The sequence below is a fragment of the Clavelina lepadiformis genome, chromosome 4 (genome assembly GCF_947623445.1).
Source record: "Clavelina lepadiformis chromosome 4, kaClaLepa1.1, whole genome shotgun sequence".
NCBI classification, from domain to species: Eukaryota; Metazoa; Chordata; class Ascidiacea; order Aplousobranchia; family Clavelinidae; genus Clavelina; species Clavelina lepadiformis.
This window is the reverse complement of record NC_135243.1, coordinates 3,165,860-3,185,234: the sequence shown is the minus strand read 5'-3', so window position 1 is coordinate 3,185,234 and position 19,375 is coordinate 3,165,860. Positions and strand designations below refer to the sequence as shown.

General features: G+C 35.9%; 1 protein-coding gene across 1 annotated transcript in view; it reads left to right on the top strand.

The window, feature by feature from the left end:
• Positions 1-5,360: 5,360 nt before the first annotated feature.
• Positions 5,361-19,375, top strand: part of LOC143451826 (uncharacterized) — a 119,798-nt gene continuing 105,783 nt past the window's right edge. The window contains exons 1-19 of the mRNA XM_076952572.1: positions 5,361-5,505; positions 5,633-5,758; positions 5,909-6,079; positions 6,187-6,276; positions 6,448-6,570; positions 6,902-6,967; positions 7,409-7,519; positions 8,168-8,298; positions 10,591-10,831; positions 11,229-11,312; positions 11,478-11,600; positions 12,508-12,651; positions 12,947-13,039; positions 13,161-13,232; positions 13,417-13,440; positions 13,557-14,527; positions 14,607-14,937; positions 15,045-15,099; positions 15,205-15,266. Coding sequence (XP_076808687.1) covers positions 5,361-5,505; positions 5,633-5,758; positions 5,909-6,079; positions 6,187-6,276; positions 6,448-6,570; positions 6,902-6,967; positions 7,409-7,519; positions 8,168-8,298; positions 10,591-10,831; positions 11,229-11,312; positions 11,478-11,600; positions 12,508-12,651; positions 12,947-13,039; positions 13,161-13,232; positions 13,417-13,440; positions 13,557-14,527; positions 14,607-14,937; positions 15,045-15,099; positions 15,205-15,266 — 3,163 coding nt within the window. The remainder of the gene's footprint in view (positions 5,506-5,632; positions 5,759-5,908; positions 6,080-6,186; positions 6,277-6,447; positions 6,571-6,901; positions 6,968-7,408; positions 7,520-8,167; positions 8,299-10,590; positions 10,832-11,228; positions 11,313-11,477; positions 11,601-12,507; positions 12,652-12,946; positions 13,040-13,160; positions 13,233-13,416; positions 13,441-13,556; positions 14,528-14,606; positions 14,938-15,044; positions 15,100-15,204; positions 15,267-19,375) is intronic.

The following is a 19,375-nucleotide window of genomic DNA, read 5'->3' as shown; positions in this document are numbered from 1 at the left end:
GGCATCCTGGAACAGCAACTAACGCAAGATAAAAAATTAGTCACAAAACTCACGGTTTCTACGGACACCAGGCTATGTTGCTACTTTGACGGGCTTGGCTGACAAATTCAAAAGTTTGTGTCGTTGCTCCATCTCTCTACCTAACGGTGATCGAAATGCAAGGATGACTTTTGATTCACTTAAAGTAAATGAGATTTTAAAAGCATTGATTGCTAAATAGGATGTCGTATTAACTGAAGAGATAAAAATTATATTCTATGTTTTACTGAACACGAAAGCAATGAAAAGTGTAAGTTATATTGCCGAGTTATCAGCAAGCAATGTTTGCTCAGCGTAATACGGTGCCACGACGCAATAAAGTATCCAGGAGATAACCCGCCATATATCAACGTAAGCAAACAAGCTCGGCGCTCATAGTTTTTCTCACCCAGGACACTTTCCCCTTTTTAGCGCAAAAATGCCGATTTTAGTTGTTTCTTTGTTTCTCGGATCTGGACTCCCGGCAGCAATGAGGCGGCTCGGGGACTCTGGCGGCAAAGAAATCGCTCCACAATCCGCCGGAAACGAGCTTATTTCCGTTGTCGACAGGGGTGCGCTTGGATATTCGGCGGTAACGAGACTGCCCCTGAACCCAACTCTGCTGGCACTTTCTCCTCCTTGTGTATGAATATGAGCTCATCAAGCGTACTTCATAGCCCCGTCCCTGTACGTAGCCTCCCCACTCTGTCGACTTATATAGAGATGTTAATATAAAACTGGTTTTTATGAATCAGGAAATGATTAAATTGAGCAATACCAAATTAACCAGCGACAAAAGGGAACGGTTTAATTCGTGACTACTTGCAGCCGTGATACAACTTAACTAAGTCAGTGCAATAACAAAATTAAAGGACACGACAATAACATACGTCACGATTACAGCGCAGCATTCACTGAGTCCTTAACTGTGGTTTGTCCACAAACGTGAATTTGTTAGGCAGGAGAGCCATCTCGCGGTTATAGTTTTACACTCCACAGCCAAGCTATTTACACAGAACAAGAGAAAAATCCTAATTCTAGCTGTGGTTCTGTCATGGCTTTCGTAGTAAGTTTCAACGTCAATGACGTGGCTTTAAAGAGACTACTCCAAGGCACAAAAAGGCGGCTTTTGAACTCTGGCGGCAAGAAGTTGTCTCTGGAAATCTGGCGGCAGTAAAGTGGCTCCGGAAATTCGGCGAAAAAAGGCGGCTCTGGAACTCCTGCGGCAAAGAAACGGCTGGAATTCTACGGCTGAAAAGAAATTGCGCTGGATATCTGGCGACAACGAGGCGTCTCCAGGTCTCCGGCGGCAAGAGGATTGTTCTGCAACTCTGACGGCAGGGTGGCGGTTCTCGAATGCCGGCAGCAACGCGGCGGCGCTGAAACTCCGAAGGCAATGAAACAGCTCTTGTACTCCAGTGGCAATGAGGCAGTTTTTGAAATCCGACAGAGAAGAAGCGATTTTGAATTTCCGTTGGCAATGGTTTTGTTTCGGTTTCGGTCCGACTTATGGTTTGGAGCTTTAGCGGAAACGAGGCTTCACCGGAACACAACTTAGGCGGGCATGAAGCTGCTCCAAGATTTTCGGCTGGAAACAACATTGCTTTAAGAACTCTGACGGCTGCCAGGCAACGACAACCAGGTTGCTCCAGGAATTCTGGTGGGCAAAAAACAACTCTGAAATATAATTCTGGCAGATACTGTAGAAGGCATAGACACCTTAAATAGAAGGACTAGTAACTCGCACTCTCGGGTTACGGAACTTGGGTCCCAATCACAGATACTAGTGCGCCGTCACAGATTCTCAGGTGTGCCGCGAATCTTTTGAATTTTGGAAAAGAACTGTATAAATATTTAAAATAAGGCATGCAGACAAGCATATGTGACTTTAAAGCTTTCTAACTGCTTCAATAGCTGATAAATAAGCACATGTGACGATGAAACCAATTATAGGCTATGGCAATGCCGATAGAGTAGGGTAATTTTTTAAAGCAACTTTTCTTTTTTTCTATTTCATAATCGGAACAAAGTTTTTTCAGGGGTCTCTGTTAATAACACACAATGCCTAAGAAATGTAATGTATATGGTTGTCGAGGCAATTACAGGGAGGAACCGTACTCTAAAGTGGTATCATTTCCAACTGATGAAGTAGAACGAAACCGCTGGATTGATGCCATGCCAAATGAACGTTCTAGTTTGCTACAGCTTAAGCAGATCTATGCTTGTGCTAATCATTTTGACTGTAAATGGATTTCAGTTAAAGGTGGAAAAAGACCAAGCCAACCACCGTCCATTTTCCCTGGAGTTTTAAAGTCATGCTTAAAGCAGGTCTCCTCAGCACCCAGAACTAGGCCTAGAACTGCTTCAGCAGAGGCGAGAGCTGAAAAGGAACGATTCCGTACTGAAGGCCTGGATAAGATAGCTGACTTTTCTTCTTTTTGTAATGAAATCAAGCAGCATTTCTCAAAGGATCATCTTTTTTTTTGTGATAGTGATGACATTTACATTTCTAAAACTGATGCAAAAGGACGTTCTGTTATTCAATTTCTTCATTTTCAACGCGTTCAATCTTCATTTGGATTTTTGCATCTTAAATGTGTTGAGAAAAATGGAAAGGACATACCTAAAACATATTTTTTCAAAGCTGGTTGTCTGCAAAAGAATAGCCTTCTTAGTAAGTGGTCACAGTTAGACAAAATTCTGTCATGCATTACTGAGTATGAGTTCAAAGATACAGACTATCTAAAAAGTGCTGTAGAGGAATTGAATAGCATGAGCTGTTCTGATTCGCCTCATTTCCAGTTTATTTATGCTCAGTTACAGTTACTGCTCACTCCTCCAGAAGGTCGACGTTTTGACAAAAATCTTTATATTCTTGCTGCCGAACTTCATAACATTTCTCCAGCTGCATATAAAATGGTACGAAAGTCCGGTTCAATTGTTTTACCGAGAGTGGAACTGTTGAAAAAACTACTCTCCTGTAGTTTCCATGATGAAAACTTAGAGCAACTTTTCCAAAAGCTTCAACCTCAGCAGTGTCTCGTCAACATTCTTTTTGATGAAGTAAAGCTCACAGAAACACTTAGGTACTCAGGTGGTCGTGTTGTTGGTTATGCGCAAAATGGTTCTGGTGATACCGAAGTTCTTGCAACACATGCTTTGGTGATTGAAGTTGTCTGCCATTTTGGTGGCCCTAGATATATACTACGCATTTACCCTGTTGCAAAACTTAATTCAGATCAACTCAAGAAAATTCTATTGGAAGCTCTAGTAGCGGTAAAAAATGCTGGTGGTAGTATAATTTCTTGTGTAGGTGATAATTGCAATACAAATGTTGCAGTTTATGGTAAATTACATGGCCCTGGTAAAGTCTTTATTGACGCTATAAATTCTTATGCTTTCCTTGTTTTTGACTACGTTCATTCTTTTAAAAATATAAGAAATAACTGGATAACGGTGCATGATAAGGAACTTTCTTTCACAAAAGATGGAAACACATATATTGCACGATGGAAGGACATAGAAGCACTGTACAATGAAGACCGGAAAAACAGCATCCGTCTTACCAAGATCACATACACAGCTGTGTACCCAAAATCTTTGCAGAGACAAAGCGTGCCTTTTGTATGCCAGATCTTCAATGACAAGACAGTTGCTGCTCTTTCAACTCTAAAGGATAAACTTGGCATTAACGAGGGCACCATCATTTTTGTCAAACTCATCACTGATTGGTTTCACATGATGAATGTGAAAGATCGATATTCTGGTATTAACATGCGTGATGAGTGTCGTCAACCATGGACCAAGAACTGCACTAGTTTCAAGAAACTTAATGAAACTTGTGACATTATATCCTCTTGTGCATGGTCAGGTGGTCGAGGTCGGACGCAGAAGCTTACTAATCAAACTGCAGAAGCATTTGTAGTGTCTACAAGAGCCAACATCGAAGCCGCAGAGTTGCTACTGACTCAGCACAACTTCATCTACGTTCTACCTGGTGTGTTTGCTGATGAGGCCCTTGAAAAGTTCTTTGGTCAAGCCAGACAACGCAGTGGAGGTAATTTCTATATTGACATTGTAGATATCAAGGCAGCTGCAAAAACCAAAAATCTCCATGCACTTTTAAAATATGAGTCAACTCCGTGCGAGTCTCATGATGTGCCTTGCACCTCTAACATTTGCATTGATGATGATCAATTTGACATCACCATTGCTGACACTGAAGACCTAGTGCAATCTAATGACAGTGTCAAGCATAAATGTATTTTTCTAGCTGGATATTTGGAACACAAATATCCAGCTAATATCTTGTGTATCGAAACTGAAAATGATGACGACCATCGGATTAATTCGGAGTTTCTCACAAACTTAAATAGAGGTGGACTAACTGTACCTCTACTCTCAACAGTACATTTTGTACACTCAGCCTATAAACTGTTTGGTAAGTGCAACTTGCATTGCTGCCGAGCTCATCTCAGCCATGCTTTGCGTCGTATTGATAGTCCAATGGTTGTAATTCAAGGAGCATGTCTTACTTTATCAAACATTCTTTTGAAAGCATTTGTGCTTGACAACAGTGACAAAGAAAGACAACTCGGCTGTTTGAGAAGAAAAGAAAAACTCTCTACTAAAAACTGAACAAGTATCTTTAGTATGCCAACAAGTATTTTGATTACTCATTTCTACAAATTTCATTGTTGTTTGTTGTTGTTTTTCATAGTTGTTTCACAAATTTCATTGTTGTTTGTTGTTGTTTTTCATTGTTGTTTCACAAATTTCATTGTTCGTGTTGAAATATTCAGGCTAAACTGTCCATGAATACATTTTAATTCAGTCACAGGGGAACATACTGTGTGTTTCAGTTGTTTAAGTGGGAAAATATGCAATATTTTGAGTGATTTTGGACTATTTTTTCGTGATTTGACCTTTAGATGACCTTTAGATGACCTTCAGATGACCTTGTAGAAGGTTAAAAGTATGAAAAAGTAATTCCTCACCCTTCAAAACCCCCCAAGAGACACCAGAATGAAGGTTTTACCATGTATTTGACACAAATTATGATGGGACCCAAGTTCCAACTTGGGACCCAAGTTCCAGATACCGAGCATAGAAGTTACCAGTCCTTCTATTTAAGGTGTCTATGGTAGAAGGCCATGCTGAGTGAGGATGTGTAAAACAATGTGATCTGGACATCTACTACAACAGTTTACATATTCCAGTTAATTTCTTTTCGTAAACATCCTGCTTATATCTTTTTTATTTTTTGGACAACTTTTACGTCGTCAACAATTTTGACCAGGTATATAAAACATAAGCTAAGATAATTACTGCAACGTTGAAGTATGTCGAAGCCAGAAGAGCAAAGATTAACCGAAGATAAACCTCAACTTGTGCAACCTGATAACAACGAAGAGAGCTCATCAGGTGAAAGTGATGAACAACCTGGAACATCACGTGCTGTTGCAATGCAAGCGGGGATGTCTCACGGTAAGTAATCTGAGATTAAAATGATGAAGTTTTTGTCTTTGCTGTAATTAATAATAAACTTTTTGATGTTTTCCTTTAAATTTGATAGAAAATAAATTTTTTCATTTTTTCTTTGCTTAAAATCCAGATTCTGCAGATGCAGGAAATCAAGTCTTGCAAACAATGGAAAATGCTGAAGCTTCTCAGAGTGCTTTAAGTAGAATCGATCCAAGATGGAATGAGCTTACAAGCAAATTGGCTGAAAGCGGAGTTGGTAAGTTTTATGAAGATGTTTTGCTGAATACGTAGGCACACAATTGATTTCAAATACCTAAAACCTATTAGTTGCATTTATCAAATTATGTTTCCATATTATTGTGATGCCTTTTTATAGATGAAAATCTTAACTTTTGTGGTTACACAGGGACAGTCATGATTAATTATGCTCCTAAAATTTATCACCACGATGAAAGACAATACCAACATCACGATCAAAGACGATACCAAGACAACAGAGAATATAAGCAAAAATACATCAGGGACTTGAAAAATATAAAACCAACACAAGTTAAAGAGAAACAAATAAATCCTTTAGGTGATTATTATAAGACCGTACAACCTTTCCTTGTAAAATTCTTCTTGTCTTTCTTTATGGCATCATATTGTTTTTATTTCTTCTTGAGCTTACCATATATTTTAAAGATTCTGCAAAAAGATTTGAACCAAGCATTGAGCAGCAGGATCCGGTAAATAATCCCTTTGATCCTCCTCAATCAAACACCCAAACACAAGGTGCATATTCGATGTTTTAACGTTTGTTTAAAATCTGATTCAAATATGCCGCTTTTGTATTATCTGCCAACCTGCGGACTGTTTGTTTAGATTATTATTTGTCTTTCTATTTCATACGTTAGTTATTTCATTTGTACGAATGGTAGTGTTTGTTGACATTTTCATTTCTAGATCCACCTGATGTGACCCATCCAAAGCAACCGATCGAAGCAAATCCACAGGTTGAGCCCCACACAGACATCTCAGAAGTGACCAATCAATCCAATGCTTTGAACACTGAGATACCTTCTACAAGTAATGATTAGATTATAGACAAAAAACAGTGAATACTGTATGTATTAATCATGTTTTGTTTAAAAAAGGTTACAAATTCTACAGTTAATTAAAATCCGAAACACAAGGTGTATATTTGATACGTTCAATTTCTGTTTGAATTTATTTAAAATGTATCACTTATGTTTTTAGAAACTGCAATAATGTACAATTAAATATTATCTTTAAAATAAAGTTTAATGATTTTGTATTTGTTTTACTTTTGCAAACATTCATTGTGCTTATATCTATCTTCATTAAACTGGTTTCAATAATTTGAATTTAGACAATTTTAATCTCTGTTTTATTGCAGCTTTTGGAAACGTCGACAAACAACCAACAATATGTCGTGGAGAAAAGAAAACGAGTTGTATATTAGGTAAGTTAATTTAATCATGTTTGCTTATTTATTAACTCAAACTAAAAGTCCTTGCTGTTGTTTGGGACATGATTGGATTTTACACATCTGTGATTCTGTGAATTCTGTTTTGTGGGGATGTGGGGCATAACTTTCAAGCGTATGTTAAAATGCAACGTGGTTGTTGATGAATAATACCTCAATCAACATTCGCAAACATTGTGTAAGAAGCAATTTGCTAAATGATCTGAGACGCCTATACCATTGTTACAGTCATCATTATTGTGTGCTGAGTTTGGTTTGGCTTGTAATTGTCCATCTTGGCAACATCTGATATATTTGCAAATTTTCCTGAAGATGCTAAAATCAACGGTTTAAAATTATATGAAGTTTTATTTGCAAGTTATTATTTGTTGCTTTCAACTAAAGCTTCATGTTTTATACAATGTCTTCATATCTTAGAGCAAACCGGTTTTACGCAACCTAAACAACCGATTTCAGCATCAAATTCACAAACGGCAGCACCAAGTACCAGACCATCAATCGCCAATCCACCAACGACCTCATCTGCAGGTATGTTTTGGAAGTGTGCAACATTGCACCTTTTTAAAGTTTTATTTATACATCGGTTTAAAAATGTTACTCGAGTTTAACCTATAAGTAGATTTAATAATCTCACTCAAATCAAACTCTGCCAAAGTTTTGTGTGAATTTGTTTTTTTCAAATATTGTAAACAGGAAAAAATGTTTTAAATGAAATTAAAAAAAAAGTTAAGAATAACCTAGAAAAAAGATTAGTTTACGTTAAAAAAATCTAAACAAATTTTATCTTCACCTGGTGACTAAAGCACACTTTCAAACGTTAAATTTGGTTCAAAATTATTTATTTCTGCTACAAAACATTGTATTCAACATAATTCATAGGTTTAATTATATCTCAATAATGTTTGATTATCAGATATCGTGCAAAATCATGCCATGTCGGTGGAAATGTGTGTGATATTATACCATTTGGTTGGAGTTAGTTTTCAGTTATTGCAAAGTTCTTTGTTGTGATTATTGATAGATGCTTCAACTCATATATTTCGTGCGAGTTAAAAGCTAATCAGTTCCTGAACTATTTTACTTGTGTCGCCCTCTAATTAATTGCTTCGTGTTTCTATTCTCCAACAGCGGCGCAAGAGCGATGCATCTTTGTTTAAATATTACATCTTCTTGCAGAACCTAATAATCCACAAGCAACAAATTCACCTTGTGGACCCGGGGCCAATCAACACCAGGATGACAACAAAGGCAACCAGCATATAATGATCAGTTATAACTGGAATGATTCAAAGGATCTCGTTCATAAGGTTTGTAAATATATTTTATATTCTCAGTATACATGTTTTAACGAAGTACACGAAATGTTAATAGAATTAATCACTGGTCAACAAATTTTTTTTTTGTTGCATGAGATTTTTTAACTGAGTCTACACAATTTTGGGATGCTGATATCAAATCTGCAATCATTTTTTTTATGCATGCTCTAGTTTTTATGCATTCGAAAATTTAAATTTTTTCGTTTCTAGCTCATATTTAGTGTGAGCTGTCTGTATGGTACAGTACCAGTGTTTCAGATAGAAGCTTTCAGCTCTTTTAAGTTGTAGCCTACTGCTGTTTAAGGGCGTTTAAAGAAGCTAAGCAGTTTGATTATAGTGAGGTATTGCGGATAGATGCTGTAGGATAGGTTATAAGCTCTATTTTACACTCGTAAATGCAAAAATAAACCTGATTTATTTTGTTATATCAGTGGTGTGTAACTGTGTACACGCTTTTTTCGTCAAAGATGAAATATAACATCGTTCGTGAAGCCTACCTACAGAGCTTACTTTGGCATCCATCTTGGCGATCAAGATAAGAAATGGTCTCCACATATTGTGTGCCATAACTGCGAAGAAATGCTCAGAGACTGAACAAAAGGAAAGCGGAAGAGTCTGCCTTTTTGCATTCCAATGGTGTGGCGTGAACCCCAAGATCACACGACTGACTGCTACTTTTGCATGGTAAATATGAAAGGTGTTGGCAGGAAGAGCCGACTAATGCATTCTTATCCCAGCATACCATCAGCTATACGACCTGTTCCGCACTCTGATAGATGCCAGAGTGAAAATATGCCTCTGATAGATGCCAGTTTCTGGTGAAACCAGAGTAGCTGTTCAGCCGTTTAATCAATCAGAACTGAATGACTTAGTACGTGATTTAGATTTGTCCAAGCAAGAAGCTCAGCTCTTAGCCTCCAGACTCAAGGAAAAACAGGTTCTAGATCAATCTGTAAAGGTTTCTTTTTTTCGAAAAAGAGAAGAACTCTTTCTTCCCTATTTTTCAGAGGAAAATAAGATGGTATATTGCAACGATATACCTGGTCTTCTCGAACAATTGGGTATCTCCTCGTATAATCCAGAACAATGGCGATTGTTTTTGGACAGTTCCAAGCGCAGCCTCAAGTGTGTCCTTTTACACAATGGAAATTTTTATGAAGCTGTTCCAGTTGGTTACTCCACTGTCTTAAAGGAACGGCATGATGACATCAGAATTGTTATGGATTTGCTTAGATAACATGAGCACAACAGGATCATTTGTGTTAACCTCAAAATGGTTAGTTTTCTGCTAGGTCAGAAAAAAGGATACACTAAATTTCTATGTTCTCTATGCATGTGGGACAGCAGAGCATGTGAAAAACATTGGACACAGAAGGAGTGGCCCTTACGTGAAACATTTCAAGTTGGCATGCTTAATGTAACACACAACCCAATCGTAAGCAGAGACAAAATTGTTTTTCCGCCCCTGCACATCAAACTAGGTCTCATTACACAGTTTGTTAAAGCTCTAAATCCTCACAACGAGTCGTTTCCTTTCATCATCTTCTTTACACTTTCCCTGCTTTATCAAAAATTAAAGCAGCAAACTCAAAAAGCGTAGAAACGCAGAAGTTAATGGATTGCCATCATTCTTTTCAATGTCATTTTGCAAAAAAAAAATCGCTTATTACATGTATTTTACCGGAAAAAATGTTCTTTGTTACATTTTTTCAAACATTTGGTGCCTAATTGTCTGTAAATACAAATGCTAGTGGTAACACAATAATTTCTGGGAACCTATTTTTGTTTTGAGGTTGGTTATTCGACTATAAGCAAGAACTTCATTTGACAAATCATGTAATTTTCAGAAAATTTGAATTTAGTAAAAAAAAAATAAAAAATCTCGATTTGCAAAAAATCTAGACCTTGCAGAAAAAAACTAAGGTCAGATTCGGATTCAGCGCCCCCAAAATAGGTAAGAACAGGTGTTGGTAGAAATGCAACAAAATTTTTGTTGACCAGTGTTATTATCAAAAAATGACTCTCAATTAAAATATTTGTGCTAGGGTCAGGAAGAAAGTTTTATTTCATAAACATTCCCTAAATATCAGCAAAACCATCACTTAGATGACGTGGATGTTATAAAATGCTCTACTCCGTTTTCACCTTAGAGTTATTTTGCAAATTGCTAATAACCGAAACCGTTTGTTGGTTTTAGAAAGATTACGAAAGTAGAAGAGTGGCAAATTAGCTACTCACAAACTTAACCTAACAATCTAGTTTAATTTTTTCGCACTTTTGCAGATATCCAATGAACTCTCTGCCGCTGGTTACAAAGTGTGGATTGATAAAAACGAGATGAGAGGAGACATTTATGACAAAATGTATGAAGCTGTTGACAACGCTTACTTGGTCCTCATGTTTCTGTCTGAAAATTATAAACTCAGTGAAAACTGCCAAAGGGAAGGCAAACTTGCTGCTGACAAGAGAAAACGTATAATACCCATTATCACCCATGACAATTATAAAATGGATGGCTGGCCAGGTATGCATTTTGTTATATCTTTAATCTGTGCTTGGTTGTTTTCAACGCATTTTAATGCCTATAACTCGTTGATTTTTTTAAATTGACTTATATGTCACAAAATGGGATGTTGCTTAAGGTTTGAATGGTAACATTATATTTAGTATTGTTATTTTCATTATTAATCATAATTGCTACACCAGAAGACGCAAACTCAAGTATACGAAAGCTTGTGGTGATAAATCAATTGAATGTTAACTTTAAGAGTGCTATATATTCTGCTCTTGCTTTAACTAATAATTTATGTAAGTTTATGTGTTTTTTCTCTTTTTACCTTTCGATATTCTTTACTGAATTGATTTTTATCGCCAGCTTTCACCACAGATTTTATTTTTAATTTTACAATTTTTATCAAAAGCTCTTTTGGTGTCGGGAAAACTCTACTACGATTTTAGCAAAGAATCATTTCAGGATAACTTTGACAAACTTATCAAGGAAATTGGTAATTAAACTCATAAGTTGAAATAAAAAGACCACGATTTTATCAGTAAAAAATTAACTGAATTTGTTATTGTTTATAAGTTCTTTTTATATTGTACAATGTTAATCTTAATTCAGATATTTCTGTTGTTTCTATGGTAATATTTGCTCATTTTTTAATTTCTAGACCCACCTGATGTGACCCATCCGAAGCAACCGATCCAAGCAAAACCACATGTTGAGTCCAAAACAGATATCTCAGAATTAACCAATCAAACCGATGCTTTGAACACTGAGGTATCTTCTTCAGGTAATGACTAGATTATGGACTATAAAGCAGTTAATAGGTACTAAACATGTTTTGTTAACTAATAAAACCTATGTTTAGTTAAACGAAATTCATAACACCTATAACACATCACTTCTTAGGCTGTGTGTCAACCAACATTAGCAACACATTGTCTGTAATTCCTATAAGCGGAAACAGAACGAAAAACATTGAGAATTTAAAATTAACACAAACTGTAGCAGTGGAGAAACAAGTGAGTCAGTGACCAAGAGAGATCAATGAACAATGTCATTGCTTCTTCATTTGTTAACACGGGAACAAAATGTGAATTACAAGACGTTGACCTGTCGTTTTTATTGCCTACAGTCGCATTTTCATATTTCAACTAAACAACTGTTGGCAGCATATAATTAATATCGAAGCTATCTTTTGAATTTTTACTTGAATGGCGCCAACTACACTGAAGCTTTCCCAAAAAAAACAGTAATAATTTCACTTCAAAACATGGAGTTCATCAATATTTAAAGCAAAATGATATGTAAGATCTCGTCACAATAATAATATCATTTAACTTATAGAAATAACTTTATCCAGATCTATTGCTCAGGTGCCAGGTGAATTCCTTTAAAACGTATCAAATTACATCTAACTCTGTTTTGTAGTTGGTGATGATGAAAAATTATTATTACTAGGCTGTAAAATTTGTTACCATTAGGCTGTACCGTAGAACTTAAAGATTTCATTAACAGGGTGTTGTTACTTGTACAACAAAGTTCAATCTTGCGGCTCAGACAACTAAACCCTTATTGAATCAAAATAAGCATTATGATGATGGTTTAAATGCAAAATTTTATCCACAATACTCGTTTGCTTGTTTTGTTGCACTGAAAATAATCGTAATTCAGTCAAAACAAAATTGTTTTATTAGAAAACTCAAGTGGTATCCAAACCAAGCAAGCAATGTTCTCTCAAGCTGCAAACACACCAGCCAACTCTGATCTACCAAGAACGTCACGCCAGTTAGATTCCAGCCCAGAAACATCTCCATCTTTGAATGCTTCATTAAATACAGGTATTGCTTCCTCAGTAAGCATTAACACCAACACCCTGCTTAATACAACTGGCATCTTCTATAAAGCAATTAATTTAATTTCAATTATTAAAAAATTTGTTGGTGATTTTAAGTTTATCAAAATTAAAAAACGTTTATAATTAAGCTTATAAAGTAGGTTCACAAAACACAATTACTTTGTTAACATTTCCTGACAATTAGACATTTCAAAAATATAAAATACTGTTATATGTAACACATAAGCGTTTATTTCTGCTTTTCCTCTTTAAAATGCTGTTCTACTGACCAACTTCAGATCAAGGAAGTCAGTTATCCAATCAACCATCAACGTCTAGAGCACGTATGGAACCAAACAAAGAAATTCCAAGTATAAAAGCACCTTTCAATGGTAAAAGATTTTTATTTGACTAGATCACGTACTAAGTTAATGATATTCGTTTTTCTTTTGTATGCATTGCTGAGGTTAAAAAAGATGTAAAATAGATTTTAATACTGGAAAGTTCTTTCAGGTCAAGAAAGAGGGTTTTCCACCAGCAATGCTACCAATATGAAACAAAAATCTCGACTCATGACAAACCTGAGTAAGTGTTTATCTCATCAAATATATGTACTGTAATCCAAATTACATCAGAAATATCGTCGTAGTGTTGGTAATTCGATGGAGCATTTAGTTTCAATCAGCTATTTAGTAAATAACATACTTATAAGTTACAAAGATAATCTTTTAATCTTACTGTTTTAATGTTGTTGGATTTTACTTTTTAGGAAAACTATTTCCAGGCAAAAAAAGTAAGTACACAAGCAATATATTTATCAATTCCAATTAAATAATTGATAAATGCTTAGTTAAATTTCTTGAAAAATTAACATGTTGAGATTTAAATTGGTATTTATTCGGTCATCAGATCGGAAAATGAAAGAAGCCATTAAAAAAGTTTGCCAGTTGCAATTTGAACGTCGTGAAGACGACATCAGGCTACAAGCCGGAATCAAAGTTTCAGCAGCAGATATTCCAGTTGTTCATCCAAATTACAGTGAAATTTCTTTCTTCGAGGGAGGTGCAGTCCCTGAACATGAAACCTATGCCCCGTCAACTGAAAAGCCGAAGGGGATGGAACACAATAGAAATGTTTCCTTTGACAACTTATTAAAGTCCAGCGAACGATTCTCGGCAATTGTCGGTTACCCTGGATCCGGAAAGACTACGTTGTCGAAACGTCTGGCCAAGACCCAAGAATACTTTTGCTTGTACTCTAGGTTTATGGATTTACCCGACGGCGAGAAGCTAAAGCTACGTACACTGCTGATAGATAATAATTTTCCAGAACTGGACGATGCCACTTGTGAATACGTGTGGGAATGGGTAAAAAAAAATCAGAAGAAATGTCTCCTGCTCTTTGACGGAATGGATCAAGCCGACTGGTCGTTCAACAAGAACGCACCTAAAGTGTCATATGATACTCCCCAAAGTGTATCAGATCTAATTGCAAATCTTTGCTGCAAACATTTCCTTAGAAAGGTTAAACTTATATTTACCTCCAGGCCCCACAGCGTTATTGCACTTCCTGAGTCCCTACGCCCTGATGCCACAATCCTGCTTGGTGACCTCCCTTATGAGAGTATGAAGAAATTATTCTATGCCTATTCGGGTAAATCGGCCGACAAGCTGTGGAAACATCTCTCTGAGAGCGCCCCAGTTGTCTTTTCGTTGTGTTTTAACCCATTGTTACTCCAATTGGTAATCGCAGCAGGTCTAAATCCTTCCAAAAATGTTGGCGAAATCAACACAACCACTCGGGTTTTTTCAACTGTGTTGGAAAATCTGAGATGCAGTAATCACGCAAAACACCAAGACATCACTTTACTTATGGGGCAGGTCAGTAGATTGTTATAGTTTTAATTAACCAAAGTTGTAATGATAACAAAAACGTGATATTACTTATTTTATATGACAGCTCAGTGAAGTTGCCTACAAAGCTACCATGAGGTCTTCAGTTGTCATCACACGAGACGACCTCAGAGCAGTTGGCCTTGAACCAGACGAGATACAGGATATCGTCGTCGGTATTTACGCCCATTTCACTGCTACCAGCCGCGTGTTTGACGGCCATGTGAAGTATTTCTTCGCCCATCAGCTATACCAGGAGTTTTTCACCGCTAAACATATGATTAGTAACTTGTCATTCATTGAGTTTAAGGGCCTTGTTGACAACCAGCTTTTCTCTAGTGAAAAATGGTCTGTTATCCGTAGATTTGTCTGCGGCTTGCTGGTAGATATGATGAAAGGTATGTCAAGACAATGTCAAATTCGCTTGCTAAGTCACGTTTTATTGTAATTCTTTCATTTATCGCCAAGAAATGAATATTCATTAACTACCTTTATGCTTTCATAGATCCAAGCATCAACCAGGTCACAGCAGCCGACAACAGTGAAACCGAAAGTACAAGGTTGTTTTCATCTAACTTTTGCGTACTTCAAAAACCTACAATTGAAATTTGGATCGCAAATATGCCTACCATAAAATTTTAACTGCTCACAAGCCTTGTATTTAGGCAAAAAGCACATGAACAATCCGGGAATGAAAAAGTTTTCCCGAATGATCAATTTTATCCAGGTATGTATTGTTCATTAACTTTATTGTGTTTACTTTATTATTATTGCACTTAACCGTAAAATTCGATCATATTTTTTCGAAGCGCATAGTTGTAAAGAGTTATGCAGTGTAATGAGTAAGCTACATGTCGCTAACACAATCTATCCCACTTATGAAAAAGTTAGTCAAGTCACTAGTTTTGCTTTTTAAATCACCATGAATTGAAAATTAGTCTCAAAGCCTTTAAATCTTACTTTTCAACTCTAAAGCGCGTTCACAGCGTTCTTTCATGCCAAGCACACAAGCCAGCAGAAAACAATAAATTTTAAGCTACACTCACAGTTGATGGTCATAAGGTTAGAGCTTGTGTTTTCTGACCAAATTTGGATGAGTTTCGTTTCTATCGGTGATGAAATATTCCGTCGCAAGGGTCATGATATTATTGTGCTCGCCCCAACTTGACAAGCTTTGTCAATATGATGTTCATTTTATTGACAACCCCGTATCTTCTAATTCTACAATAATACTACAATAACGTATCCATTCAATCACATGTTTTTCGTTTTATTTTATGCCTTAAATATGGGTGACGAAAATTTTTTCCGACGTAGGTGGTCGCAAAGATATAAACAATTACGATGATAATTACCACAAATAAAACATGCAAATGTTGCCTCGCAGGCTAAAACGTGCATCACAATGATATAACGGCAAAGAATAAAATTTAATTTTAAATGGTATCGAGTAAAAAATAACTGTTCATTTTAATGATTTTATTTTCATTATAAATCAATCCTAAAATACTACGAAGCACATAGCAAAGAATTTATTAAAACTTTCAAAGGTTTGATGGAAACATCGTCTCTAATGGTTACGGTGAAAATAATCAAAATAACAACAAAGTCACGTGATCGATTCATTGTTGTCATTTTGTATCAAACTGATCCAGACCTGCAATTGATGAAGTTAGTGTAACTGTAACTGCTGCTTGAACAACTGTTTAAAATATTAGTTATACTCTAAAAGTAAACGTTGCGAAGTTAAGATGGAAACTACCAAATTTAATGAGGTATGGAGCTTACGTGGCGTCTGAATAATCCCGTCATCACCACAGGACAAGGGTAATGCTAAAGCCGAAACTTGTGGTAAAGTACCGGTAATAAGCATATATGTGAAAAACCTACGTTTTATGTCTGACTAAAACTTACTAATATTCCAAGAAAAGTCGCCAAAGATTAGGACATGTTTCAGTGTATCATAAACATAGTGAAGAATCCGGTAGGATGTAAAACGAAATAGGAATAGTTTTCTGAGTAGTTTGTGTAGTTAGCCTATGTAAGGCTACCGGTAAATATACTTTCATATCAGTTGCAACTACAGAGCTACAATTAGGATCTTTTTTAATCATTTTTGCCTTGCCTTTGCCCACATTTTATTCTAAATTTTAGCACACTACCGGCTAACAAATTGCAAAACTCGCATATATAACAGATGTTATGACGGTCTGGCTAAATTTCCTGGGTTACTGCTTTCAGAAATGTTCCATTGTTCATATTTTACAAAAAGTTGTTGTGTACATTGTTGTCTTAGGTCCAACTTTAAAACAATTGCATAATAATGACATCGAAAAGTGGTAAACCTATTAACACAAAGTTAAAGGACCAATCAACTTACTTCCAGTTATCATAGGCTGGTAAAATTGGTTGCAAATAACCATAAACACATGACTGGGGTATAATAGTTGCATTCATTCATCATCTTTTACAATGGCTTTTTTTGTAAATTAGATGTGATAAAAGTGATATTTGTTGTTGTAGAAGTATTACACAGCATGATGATGTTATCAGATATAGCACCGATGTTTGTTGCTGTGCTACTACTATATCTGTTTAAGTCTGATATTCTTGGCTTAGTGCACTAGCCTTGTGGAGCTCTAGAGCTGCTTTTGTCTCACTTAGTTTAGTTTCTTAAATTGTTCACATAACAGTTATTTCCATTTGTTTTTGCATATTGAGTATAACCTTCAGCTGAAGTTGTTAAATGTGGTACGCTAAAGTTAAAATCATATCTTTGAGTTGAAGAGGCATTGAGTTAGACAACTTTAGATGAACAGGCGAAACTTCTAGCCTATATTAACCCATTACTGAATCAACTCAGTATATAACTATGGTGTTTATTTTTATTTCTACTAATAACGATTTTTTCACTAATGTCGAGATAATTAGTGCTAAATATGCTCTGGGAAACAAAAAGAACACTAAAGTCACTATTAGTAGTTTACATGCATTTTATTAGGTTAAGTTGCCTTAAATTGTTTGAATTTCCATTCAAATGAAGTTAAGTTAATGAGCTTTTACTTTATTACAATTGCTACATAAACACTGATACAACATTTTGTACATTACTAGAATCAATAAAATTACACATGTCTATTTAGGTGGCATAAAGCTTAATATTAGGTACATTTGTTTTCACACCCTGTTTGTAAGCGCCGTAGCATTAACTGTAATTTGTACATTTTCATTTCCACGTCATTCAACACAGCCAGTCCATAAATGTCATTTTTGTGTTGTATAGTATACAAAACAGGCCTTACTAAGCATGAACCCAATGCAAGAACTGATGGTGGGCATTTTTTGCCAATTTTAATTAACTTAATGGAATAATATTCATAACAACGTTAACCAAATATAAACTCTTTGCAAATCAGCTCTCATCAAAGCTTTGGTTTGTGATATGTTTTCACCAAGTTCACATTCTCTTTCGAGAAAGTTAAATAATAACATTGATAATAACACTTCGAGAACAAATTGAGAGCACTGTGATTTGCGCAAAGAAATGCTATTTCTGTTTTGGTACTAAGCAGCATGGAGCCCAAGTTGGTTAAATCACTGGCAATGGCCTAAGACCAGCCCTGACAATAAATATACATATACTTGTAGTATGAAATGTTTCTTTTGTCAGTGTCTCATTGTGGCAAATGCTGCCAAGTATACAATGTTTACTCTGTTTTAAAGGGTAATGATGAACATTGTTACAGTAATATAAACAATCTCCAGTGCAAAATCATGTGATCACTGCTAGTCTGTAGTTGTTACTGGAGTAAGAGTCTGTTGTTGACTTTTGGGTTGACTATTGATCAGTTTCAGCATTGTAACTGCTGTTATAAGCCGGTACTTAAATAAGGCTTTTCATTGATTTTCATCAGTTTTGGTTTGACACACAGTTCACTCAGGCCTGTTGCGAGCAGCACAAGGTGGTCTTCACGTCAAACAAATGCATGTGATGTTCGTGGTATGGTTGCTCCTTACGATACACATCGTGTTTGTTGCGCATGTCTCTGAGGTTGAGTGCAGGTTGTGGAGGAATACATCAGTGGCTGTTTTTCACATGAGTTGTTATTCTAAGAATTTAAATTTTATTAAATTCAAAACAGAGCAAATGTATTGCAATTTAATTACTAATTTACAAGTTTTTGTGTCACAGCTGGAAATCATTTATATTGCCATTTTGCTATATACAAGTATTTTGACACTGAAAATCACAACTAATTGTACTAGTAGAAAATTAGAATAAACTAATTTGGAGCATAAGCACAGTTACAGTCATCTGTATAATACAAACGTTTACAATACTATAATACATGGTTTGGTTGCAATATTTTTGTTGTATTTTTCAAAAACTTGGTTTACCAATACTCCTCTACTTATTATTACAAAAGCAATTACAGCACTACTACTAAAGCAAGCAAAACCTGTTTCTGTTTGGTGTCTCGGCCAACAAAAAATAATATAGCTGAAATATGGTTTAGGCTAACACTTATGCTATTTTGCACTGGCCGCCCCTACCAACTCATGTAAAAAATGATAGCCACCATATGGTGTGCTACACATTTATATGCAATAAAGTCGGCTTAATAAGACAACCCGCTTTATATGACCATGTTGAAATAGTCCCAAACTTTTCCAAACAAATGTCTCTGTTTACTATGACCTGTGTTTGAGTATTACGACCACTTTTTCAATTATATTCCCCCAATGTTTCTTTGTCAATTATGCAATGTGACAGGAATGACTGTGCCATGTGAGTTTTCTTTCGCATCATGTAAGAAATGTATTACATTTTAGAAA